At 37.0% G+C, this 12500-nt stretch overlaps 1 protein-coding gene across 1 annotated transcript in view; it reads right to left on the bottom strand.

Moving 5' to 3' along the window:
- LOC144962172 (uncharacterized) overlaps positions 1–10876 on the bottom strand; it is a gene marked incomplete at both ends in the record, with an annotated part of 15744 nt that extends 4868 nt beyond the window's left edge. The window contains 2 exons of the mRNA XM_078895114.1: positions 2723–2952; positions 10678–10876. Coding sequence (XP_078751240.1) covers positions 2723–2952; positions 10678–10876 — 429 coding nt within the window. The remainder of the gene's footprint in view (positions 1–2722; positions 2953–10677) is intronic.
- Between the last annotated feature and the right edge of the window lie 1624 nt (positions 10877–12500).

Here is a 12500-nt window from a genome sequence, read left to right as displayed (position 1 = left end):
AAATGGAGAGGCTTCGTATGAGAACAATACAAACAATGGACGTTTCGGCTACAAACCCTTCGTCAGCACAACAATGCATTCATACTGCAACCACAATTGAGTACAGAGGATACAAGTTATTTTTACATTATATTTTTTATTTGTTTTCCACGTTAATTTGTGTACTGTAGTGCTGACGAAGGGTTTGTATCCGAAACGTCCATTGTCTGCATTGTTCCCATACGAAGTCTCTCCATTCATTTTCACTCTTTCGTTATTATTTTCACGATGACATCACAGGCCTCAGGCAGCCCATACCGTTTTCTGCCTTAGGACAATGTAGTATAGATAGTTCGAAGATGACGTCACATAGGTCTTTGTTATTGTTTTTTGCCATCCGCGTTTATGAGTAATGCTCACTGAACTGTATTAACCCGACTATAAACGTTCATGGATACACAGTTTTGTGTGTTGGTCCGTTATATTTCCGGATGGAAATGTTATGAGCTTCTTAGCCAAGCGCACACGAGTATGCGCTTGGCTAAGAAGCTCATAACATTGCCACCCGGAAGAATAACGGAACAACACACAAAACTGTGTGAATCTATGAACGTTTATAGTCAGGTTACTACAGTTCAGTGAGCATTACTCATAAACGCGATGGCAAAAAAAAAAAAAAAAAACAAAAAAAAAAAAAACAATATCAAAGACTTGAGTGACGTCATCTTCGAACTATCTATAGACCTTGCATGAGTTGCGAATGCCATCATGAGATGGCATAACCATTTTAGTACCCGGATGTATCCGCAGACTCGTATAATTATAATTACAAGGCGTAAAATAGCGAGTATGGATATATGATCTTTACTCACATTCTCTCACAGTACTCAGGTGTAAAATGAGTAACTGGCCGTTAACAGCGTTGTATCTGTTCGAAAAAAAATTGTAATATCGCTTAACAGGCGTCATGTCGAGTCCTACATGTTAAGTGTATGTTGCTGTTGGTCAGGGACCCCTTCCCTTGTATAGGGCTTTGAGCACATAATTTAATGGATATTGCGCTATATAAAAGCTCGAGGTATTATTATTATCTTAATGGACGTCCAGCATCTATTTATTTTTTAAATTGAGCTTTATATAGCGCAATATCCACTAAATGTGCTAAAAGCGCTTTACAAGGGTCCCTGGTCAACAGCAACATTTAGCATGTAGGACGGGACATGCCGCCTGTTAGGCGATATTACAATTTTTCGGACAAAGACAACGCTGTTAACGGCAAGGTACTCATTTTAAACCTGAGCACGGTGAGAGAATGTGAGTAAAGAGCTTTTTCCAAGGACCTAACTATGCGCCGAGCGCGAGGCTCGAACCCAGGACCTTCCGGTCCGAAAGCGAGTGTCATACCACTAGACCACATAGCCGCAGAATAGAAATAGATGCCGTCAGTCTGGACCCAGAAGATCAATCACACAATGTATGTATCCAATCCACCGAAGACTGGCTTTCCACTTCCAATCAGATTGGAACCAGAATTTTTGCATCACATTCTCTGTTTCCTTTCAAGTTGAAATCATTACCCTCATTGTATAGAGTAAATTTTGTTTCTTCAACTGCTAAAATCATGGATTTTCTAATAGGGAACACAAGTGTGACGTCATAAAACTGGTTTCAATCTCATTCGAAGTGTAATACCACTCTTCCGGAGGACGGACTACATACCTTGTGGAATTGATCTTCTGGTTTCAGAGTGATGGCATCTTATTTTCTAGTCTAGACATATACTGGTCGTCAAAAAAAGATCATCAGTTCTCGCTCTTTTACGTCCCGTAATCTTAAGAATCTGCTTATAAATCCTACTAGATACTATAAATAGTCATGCCGCCTTATGATTCATTTTCAATATGCAATCACTTCATGATTAGTCCTTTGACTTTGAAGCACTTGTTTACATACACACATCCAATGCGTTTGGAACTGGAAGAGTAGAAGATGTGAGACGCGCCACAACGTCTCTGTCCTAATCTGATTGCTTTGACTAAATAAATTTTTTTTTTTTTTCTTCCTTAATCTAGATCAAATAATCAGAAAAGAGAATAACCGCCTTCGAAATGAAATGCTATAGAAAAATCTTACGCATCCCGTGGACAAACAAAGAAAGCAATGCAAACATCATGAAAACACTAGGACTAAAAAAGTCCCTGCTAATGAGTAAGATAAAAAAGCTGAAACTCAATTACGTTGGGCACCTGAAAAGACACGACACACTAGAGAGAGATGTACTGGAGGGCATGGCGGAGGGCAAAAGAGGCAGAGGAAGACCACAAAGAAGATGGCAACAGGATATACAGGAATGGCTCAACAACGGCGTGACGGAATATGGCAGATGGGCACAAGACAGAGACTTCTTCCGAAGGACTGTGTGGGAGGCTACGTCCAAGTGATATGCCACAGAGAGAAAGAGAAACATAAATTATAAAGCAAATTGCCCTGGACTGTCTATACACCAAGAAATAAACAAACAAATATGCATACAAACATACAAATCAAATAGTACTTGACTACCCCCCCCCCCCCCCCACCACACACACACACACACCCGCCCCACATAAAAAATAAAGAGAGAGAGAGAGAGAGAGAGAGAGAGAGAGAGAGAGAGAGAGAGAGAGAGAGAGAGAGAGAGAGAGAGAGAGAGATAATAACGTTTTGACGCGGTAAAGTAACACACATATTCACGCATGTTTACCTTATAGAACGCGTCAATGATGAGGTTTGGCGTTTTCAGAAGACGGTAAGCACCAGGTTGCACCAGTGTAATGGACGCCCCGTCTAGAGTGATGATTTCCCGGTTGTAGGTGACTGCGTAAAAACCCAATCCAAAAGAGCTGCGTACTTGGAAGGCAGTTGCGCAATCTTTCCCAACGAATCCAGTTGTACACTTGTTGCACGTGTAGTTCTCGTCGTAGCTGACAAATCCTAGAAGGAGAGGCAACGGGATGATTGGTGTTGCCACCGTTAGAACATTGAACATACTAAGCAGCTGAATCACCCAGACCGTAGCCATGGTTAACGTATAGCTTGACACTGACCAAAAAGTCTTTGGTCGCAAAAGAAAACAAATCGTGAGTTGTATTCAATAGTTCAACTCAATGGAATCACTTGTTTCCTTCAGCTCAACTAACGACAACACACGAGACGCTGCACAAACCTTTAAAATGACGTCAAACTGTAGAGGGTTCTAGCGTAGCCATCGTTAAGTCATAGCCTGACACTGAACCCCAAAATGACTGGCATTTTGACGTCATTATTTGATTTTTGCACCGCCTAGTGAGTTGTCGTTAGTAGTGCTCATGGAAACAAGCGGTCCCATTGGTTAAACTATTGAATACAACTCATTTGTTTTCTTTTGTGGCCAAAGACTGGCATTATGACGTCATTTTTTGGTCAGTGTCAGTCTATAAGTTAACGATGGCTACGATTCTAGTGTCAGACGTTAACGATGCTACGGCAAGACTGCAGGTCTGATATCCCTAAATAGACACATGGTTAACCACACCTCTCGGACAATCGTCATAATGTAAACAATGGCAGGGGTTAGGTGTAAACATCTATTTACAATAGAAAATAAGATATCATCACTCTGAAAACAGAATATGAATTACACAAGGTAAATATCCGGTCCTCCGGAAGAGTGGTTTTACACTTCCAATGAATCCAGTTTGTTTGTTTTTTGACATCATACATTTCTTCCCTATTACAAAAGTCCATTCACATGAGCAGCAGGCATCAAAGAATTGTGGCTTTTATTTTTTCTCTGAATTGTCTGATTTGTGAGTTTTGTTCACTGATAGAAATTAGTTAGTAACAAAGAGATTGTTTTAGTGTCAATAGACACTTAGATAACCACGCCTTTCGGACAATCGTCGTAATGGCAGTTATTGGTAAACATAGCGAACTACGCATACGGGCAACACAGAAAACTATGTGTAAACTTAAACGTTTATAATATGATCAAGAAAATCATGTGATAACTAGTCATCCGTTTGGCGGTATAATAACAATAACAATGATCAGAGAGAAGTCGATTTCATTCACGGTATTGTTTTTATATATTTAAAAAAGACTTTTTTGTCCGAGCACGTGTGAAGGTCTGTCACAAATACCATGTTTTGATTTGTCAAACATCTACTGGTTAATTGTTCTCATAATAGTATTCACTGTATCGATGGTAAGCATTTAGTTGAAATACTCATCACATCAGCAAGCCGGATATCGGCCTTTTTCAAAAAAAAAACTGCCAAATTCCTGTCCTGTGACGATAATTGGATCTTTGAAATATTTGATGCATATATTGTTAGCAAATACTTGCTTACACAGTCTCACTACACATTACTAACTTGTATGAAACATAAAAAACGAAAATCGAGAGAGATTCAGGATAGATATGACGTTTTGTATTGACGGGGGTAGAGGAAAATACCCTGTCCTTTTTTTTGCATGATGGCTTTAAGTCGAATGTTTAACAAAATGGAGTGTCTTATTGTATACACATATGAATTCACCTGATGCAAATTGTCATCTTCTAACATCCTCATAAAAGTTTGTAACAATCAGACTTTTTAAAGTTTTATTATATATTAATAAAGTCTGTCCCCAAGGAGGCTACTCATTCCTGTAACAGCAGTGAAAATTAACCAATTAAAATCCTCTTAACAATAGAAGTGCAACTAACAATGTTTTCTCACCGTAGCTGCCCCTTTTTCATCACGGCCGAAACTACAAACACATGGTTTTTTCAATCAGTGTGATTTCCAGTTCAACACCGCTTCAAGAATGGTGAGTAATGTTCAACATTAGACCATGACCCTCATTCCTGTTACCAAGGCTTGTTTTTTAAATTAGAACTTGTATTAAAAATAAAAAGTATCAGTTTATAGCTTTTTTAAGGCTCTAAATAATAGTCATACTTTAATGTTGGAGTAAATCATATTTTAGGGATAGTATGAATCGAAGCGAGATAAACTCATCCCTGTTACACTCATTCCTGTTACACCTTGTTTTGTAACAGGAATGAGGGATGTAACAGGAATGAGGAAAACATAACAGGAATGAGTAACAGGAATGAGGAATGTGAACTTTCATAAAATGAAACACATGTTTTATTGTCACTAAGTCCTTTGGAGCATAATGGCCCATAGAATCGGAGCTTATCCCTGTTGCTGTAGCATGAAACAGACATTTAACTTATGAATACGAGGTTGGCCTATAGCAAATTACATTCCCCAGCAGCACTGGTACCATGATATACACCTGGGTGAAGCAAAGTGAAGCAACCGGAATGAATTTCCTTGATTAAGGAGACCACTCTATGGTTGTGGAGGTTTTCGAACCTGTTACCTCCCAGTCGGGAGTCCCTTTCGGTAACCACTCGGCCACGGCGCCTCCACATGGTTTATCGATCATAGCATATTCTTTTGTTTCATAAGGATGTGTTTGGTAAAGTGTTTTGTAAACCACTGAAGTGTTACAGGCCTATGTCCATTGAAGTGGTAACATTAACTGTTACAACGTTACCATTAAAAACAATTTTTATTGTTTACATATTAATTTCTTCCATAGCTGAAAGACTATTTTTAGTGCAAAGTTACCTTGCCAATACCAAATGCCTAATGTCCAAACATTGTTGCCTGTTAGGCTCAGATACATTTTAGATGATTACTATGATTTTAACGGCCCGGTATCGCTTGTACAAATGTGACATTGTATCACATAATAGTCTTCTTTGTTTCTTGACTTTATTCATGTTACACCTTGTTTTGTAATAGGAATGAGGGTGGCGAAATGTAACTTGATATTATTGTTCATTTTCAAGGGTCATAGCTTTGTTGTAACGATTGTTTTATTTTGTTTTCTTCATAAAGGCCAAAAAAGCCATGACGTCAGCCAAGAGAAACGACTCTACCGTCAAAGACGAGATGGAGTTCCTATTCGACGTGCTGTTAATCTTAAAAAAGAACAAGACAAATACCAGAGCGACAAATCGAATGGAAAAAAAAATCCATAAAAGATAAGACACCAAGAGAACAACGCAAACAGAGAAAGAATTGGATAAAAAATTATCACACACACACTACAAACCGGAAACAGCAAAATCTTGACCTGAGTTACACTCAATCCTCACACTCAAAATCTCCACTCCAGTATGTCTCTCGTCAAAGATATCAAGCTACTAAAACAGCCAATGAAACCTAAATGTTGAAAAACCAAAGTCTTGAAGAAGTGAAAAGGCTGTCCTCTCTTTTTCAATCGAAAGAGAAATCCGAAAAGTACAAAAAGCGCTTGGACAGGTCATTGACACCCCGATCAAAAACTAGAAAAACTTTTGAAAGATAGCAGAAAAAACAAGAAAGTGAAAAGAACATTACAAAATCATTTTGCACTCCTATAAAACATCAAACATTTGAGGAACAGAAGGCACATGTACACATCCGTGAAACATCTGGCAGCTGGTATGACTCTCAAAAAATATAAACTCTTGGAAAAATTCGGAAACGACGTCAAATGCCTCCAAAATTTCCAGATCTTGTCAAGCAAATAGTAAGAGATTTTTTCCTGAAAGGTGACAATTCTAAATTAGCTCCAGGAAAGAGAAATACAAAATAATAATAATAATAATAATAATAATAATAATAATAATAATAATAATAATAATAATAATAATAATAATAATAATAATAATAATAATAATAATAATAATAATAATAATAATAATAATAATAATAATAATAATAATAATAATAATACTTTATTGCATCCCAAAAAGGAAATTTTTTGTACAGACGTGTTATAATTTACACATAAGATAAAAATACAATGGAAATAGGATGTATATATATAAAAAAGGAGCAGCTCTATAACCAGAGCTGCGCTTTATAATATGAATAATTTCAACACTGTAAAATAGTTAAAACTGTCACTATAAATTGAAAATTGAAAAGATTGCAAAACAAATAAATTAATAAATTAATATTTATATTTTTAAAAAGTAAAAATGAGAAATAATTATATAAAATGATTATTGCTTGTTGTTATAAAGCCTAATACTGGACGGCAGAAAAGATTTTCGGTGTCTCTCTGTTTTCGTTGAAATAGAGAAAGGGCGACCACTTCTTTCTGACATAATAATTGATGGTCTTAGTGGATGATACTGGTCATTTAATATTTTAGTTATTTTATTTATACAAAATTTCTCGTATAAAAGATCTACATCGTCAACATCATTTATATAGCGTTTAATGGATTTTTTAATATTTGAATTTATTTTGTTCCTTTCCACTGCTAAGCAATTGCCTCCCCAAGCTGTTATACAAAATGACAAAACACTTTCGATTACTGCTCTATAAAATAATGTCCAGAGGGTTTTATCTATTCTAAACTGAGAGAGTTTCGATAAAAAATATGTACGTCTGCACATCTTATGCCTAATTATTTTCAAGTGTTCATCCCACTTGAGCCTGTCATCAATCGTTACACCAAGGTATTTGTAGTGAGGAACTCGCTGGACGAATTGGTCCTTTAATTTTAACGGTTCTATCGGTTCCTTCACTCTCCTAAAGTCAATCACTAGCTCCTTTGTCTTGCTTATGTTAAGCTCTAGGTGGTGGGCATCACATCAAGACACAAATCTATCAATTTCTTGCCTATAAGCCACTTCGTTGCCATTTGTTATGAGGCCTTGAAGAGCGGTGTCATCTGCAAACTTTATTAAAGGTACACTCAGGTTTTGACTTCTACAGTCATTCGTGTATATTGTGAATAATACAGGGGACAATACACAACCTTGAGGAGCGCCAGTATTTGTAGTTATACAGGAAGATTTGTTTTGCCCTAATTGAACATATTGTGCTCTCTCCGTAAGAAATTCGAGCACCCAAGCAATTATATACTTGTTTAAATTCAGACTAGTCAATTTTTGAACAACCAACTGAGGTTGCATTGTATTGAACGCTGAAGAAAAATCTGCAAAAAGCAATCTGCAATAGCTCCTAGCGTGATCTAGATGCCTGTAGATGTTGTTTGTAAACAGCAAAATGGCATCCTCTACGCCACGCCCTGGTTTGTAAGCAAATTGATGACTATCACTCAATGGCATAAACTGATCAAGAAATAAAGAAGACTATTATGTGATACAATGTCACATTTGTACAAGTGATACATCTCTTGAAACCCATATGTGTCATTTTCTTCATTCTACCGACTTAAGCCATTTTGGGTGTTACTCCAAGAAAAAGGGACAGAGAAACATGTGCATGTAAAAAATGTGAAAACATTAACATGCTTGCTTCAGCGCTTTGGAGAAAAGGAGTCAAGAATGTTCAATAATGTTGTTGGTCACATCAATTAAATTTCATTCATTTCTACAAAGTGATTTGAAGCAACAGGTTTTCAAAGGTAATGATGGAGACATGCCCGAAGTTGCATCGGTTGACTTAAACAGTGATTCAAGGGATGAACATGACTAAGATGACATAGACATTAAGTTGATGCCGACTGAAATCGATTACAATGGTTTTATCAAAGATTGAATGAATACAAATCATTTGATGAAGTGGTTGATGAATGTGAAAATCAAGCATTACGTGTTTGTGAAATAGTTGGGGCCAGCAGAAGTGTAATCAAAACTCGCATTGGTATTGACAACAGGTGTACATATTTAATTTCAAATGATATACCTAGATATCTGTGTGATCGGAAACAGTTATTTCCAGTCAAGCTGAGGGCCGATGGGGATTGCCTACCTGCCTGTGGTGCAGTGTATGCATTTGGCAAAGACGCACAAACAGACGAAATACGAGTAAGATTAGTACAAGAGCTGGCTTTACACAAGGACCATTATTTGTCAGATTCAAACCTTGCTTCACTCAATGACAACATCCAGACAGTTGTTGAATTTTTGTCACAAACTTGGCCCTTTATATTCCCGATGTTAACATAAGTGATAAAGATACCCTGAAAGAGTTGTTCAAACTAGACGATATGTCATTAAGTAAACCAAAATCATACATGGGTATGTGGCAGCTTCTCGCTCTTTCCATTGTTTTAAAAATGCCTCTTTTGTCTGTTTATCCAAACATTCCGAACTGCCACGAAAGAGTATCCTGAATTTAACAAACAATGTTGGTGCTCTTTTGTGGGTCTCTACCAACATAAGCCCCAAATTATCGTATAGGCGCCCTAACCATTTTGTTCCCCTTCTGAGTTTCAATCACTAAGCGTATTGAATTTATAATCCTTTCGAATAAATATGTTGTAATTACTCATTCCTGTAACAGAAAACTCATTCCTGTTACGTCCACTCATTCCTGTTACACAAACTCATTCCTGTTAAGAATGACTTTTTCATGTTTTTCATGCTAAATATAAATACTTGAAAGGAAATATTATTTGTGGTGGTTTAACACTTATATACCTAGACTATGGTAAACAATTTTTATTTTTGTCATTTTCCTATAAATTTTTGGAGATGATGATTGCTCAAATAATATCCTTTGTTTTCAAAAACTGATTTCTGAATGACTTTTGTAAAACAATAAATGTCATTTTGTTGTTAAAATTAGTATCAATGCTCTGTGTTTATTGTTTTTCAATGTTTTATTTCAATAATTGTCCAAAAATGTGTTAACTTATTTAATGTGACATATTTTTTTAAGCGTAACAGGAATGAGTCACATGTAGATTGTAATTCACAAATACAAGATTAAGTGACCACTGGAAACTCATTAAGCCCTGTTATTACAATTTTATGTCGCATACATATCACAGAAAGCATACACAAAATAATGAGTATGTTGGAAATACTTGACTTTTCAAAAATTGGAGGACTCGAATTTGGCGTTAGTTTGAAAACGGCCGATATAACGAACCAGCACACAAAACTATGTGTAATCCTGAACGTTTATAGACGGAACGAAAGTGATGTCACCCAGCTCTTTGTTATTGTTTTAGTCAGTCAGTGTTATGAGTAGTTTTTACTAAATTCTATCAATCAAACTATTAACGCGGATGTTGTGAGTCTGTTGGCTAAACGCAGACATCGTTAGTCTGATTGATAGAATTTAATGAGAATTACTCATAAAAATTGCTGGTTAAAAATAATAACACAAAGACCTGTGTGGCGTAGGGCCTTAAAGGCTTTTTAGGCTAAGCCACAGGTCGTCATTGTCTTGATAATTTGTAAGAATTTAACAATAAAAAGTCACACCTTTAATTTTCTGTTTCACAAACAATGACATTCATTGTTGACCTTGTGTTAAAAAAAAAACCTTTACAGTGCCTCAAAACTTGAACCAATCACACCGCTTTGAATTTACTACAGCTCGAGTCGTACTCGTGCCACTGACCAACCAATACAACGTGTTGCTTTAAAGGTTGAGAAGGCTTCCAGCCAATTCCCACGGTACAACCAAGCGATGCATTTCACGCTTGCCGTGTGCTATGACTGTGGGCATGAAGATGCATCTTGACTTTGAACGGAGTCATTGTGGCTTTCTTACTCGCAGCCACACACAATGGCCAAATTGTTCCATTAATCGGACTATACTGTTACATAGTTTTGTGTGTTGATATATTATATCCGTCTGTCGGACGTCATGAATTTTTAACTAAACGCATAGCATCAATAAATCATCACAAGCCACTCACCTGTCATGAACATATCAAGGTTGTATTTCTTGCCGGCCCATCTCGAGGAACAAATGCACATTTCATTTCTGTCGCATACGCCATGGTTGTAACACTGGTTGCCCCTGCCGCATGTACCTTCGCAAGACGCGCCATAAAATCCGGGTCTACAATTGCAATGGCCAATATTCCTCTCCACTTCCACTTTCGCAAGTTCTGGCTGAAAATAGGGAAGAAATGCATTATGTCTATAAACCGGGTTTTTTTTTTTTTCATTGGAAGTGTAAAACCACTTTTCCGGAGGACTGGATATAGATATGTATGAATATCGTATGCAGATGGCGTCACTCAGGTCTTTGTTATTGTTTTTTGCCATCCGCGTTTATGAGTGTGTTGGTCCGTTATACTTCCGGATGGCAATGTTATGAGCTTCTTAGACTAGCGGATACTATCTATATTATACCTTGTGTAATTGTGACCCTTCGTCTCGAAACGGTATGATGTCGGAATGAATTGGACCCCGAAAAGTGACTTTAGAATTAAATTGATAGTAAATGCCATTTTGAGCTGTTGTATTGTGAGAAATTGTCTTCATTCTGTAACATAACAAATCGAAACAAACCCCAAGTTTCATGTTTTTGTCAATAAATTCAATTTTTTGCAACCAAGTCATCCCGACATAATACCGTTTAGAGACGGTGAGTCACAATTGAGTATCTGGGTTCAGAGTGATGGTACTTATATTTTCTAATCTAAATAAATGACGGTCGTTAATAAAGATCATCGTCCTGTAATACCAAGAATATTTCTATAGATAGTTCAAAGTTGACGTCACTCACTTCTTTATTATTGTTTTTTGCCATCCGTGTTTATGTGTAATTCTCACAAAACTATATTAACCTGACTATAAACGTTCAAGGTTACAAAACGTTTTATGTGTTGGTCCGTTATACTTCCGGATGGCAATGTTGTGAGCCCCTTAGCCAAGCGCATACTATCCAAACATCCTGTTACTGAAATAGTTATGCCATTTTTAATTAACCTATTCATTGTTAGTACTCCGAAGGACTGGTTACATACATACATACTTCCAATGATTCAGGAACGAAAAGAGTAGAGGATTAGAAGTCACGACTTGTTTCCCAATTATGTAGAAATTATTGATGCATTGCGTGCGTACAGTAAGAAAACTCATAACACCTACCTACCGGACATGACGTACCAACACACCCACACTCACACACACAAACACACACACACACGCAAAACAATAAAAAAAAAAAAAAAACGAGTAGCCTTCAACGCTTAAAGTTTGGTTTATAGATAGAACGAAGTTGACGTTACTCAGGTCTTTGTTATTGTTTTTGCCATCCACGTTTATGAGCAATTCTCACTTAACTGCATTATCCAGACTATAAAAGTTCATGGTTACACAGAGTTTTGTCTGTTGGTCCTTTATACTTCCGGGTGGAAATGTTGTGAGCTTCTTAGCCAAACGCATACTATATATACTATTTAACGAGAATTGCTCATAAAAAGGGTGGTTAAAAACAATAATAAAGACCTGAGTGACGCCAGTTTCGCTCTCGATATAATGCGCTTGGCTAAGAAGCTCACAACATTGACATTCCGGAAATAGAACGGACCATCACACAAAACTCTGTGTAACCATGAACTTTTATAGTCTGGATAATGCAGTTTAGTGAGAATTGCTCATAAACGCGGATGGCAAAAAGCAATAACAAAGACCCGAGTGACCCTATCTTCGTTCCATCTATAGATAAAATGCGAAGCGTTATCAGTATCTGGAAGGGCGCGTCTCGACGTTGTATCACTGGGTAAGG

The sequence above is a fragment of the Berghia stephanieae genome, unplaced genomic scaffold (assembly GCF_034508935.2).
Source record: "Berghia stephanieae isolate SIO BIC M18660-M18661 unplaced genomic scaffold, UCSD_Bste_1.3 scaffold661, whole genome shotgun sequence".
Classification (NCBI taxonomy): Eukaryota; Metazoa; Mollusca; class Gastropoda; order Nudibranchia; family Aeolidiidae; genus Berghia; species Berghia stephanieae.
Note: the sequence above shows the minus strand (reverse complement) of the source record. Positions and strands in the feature narration are given on the sequence as shown.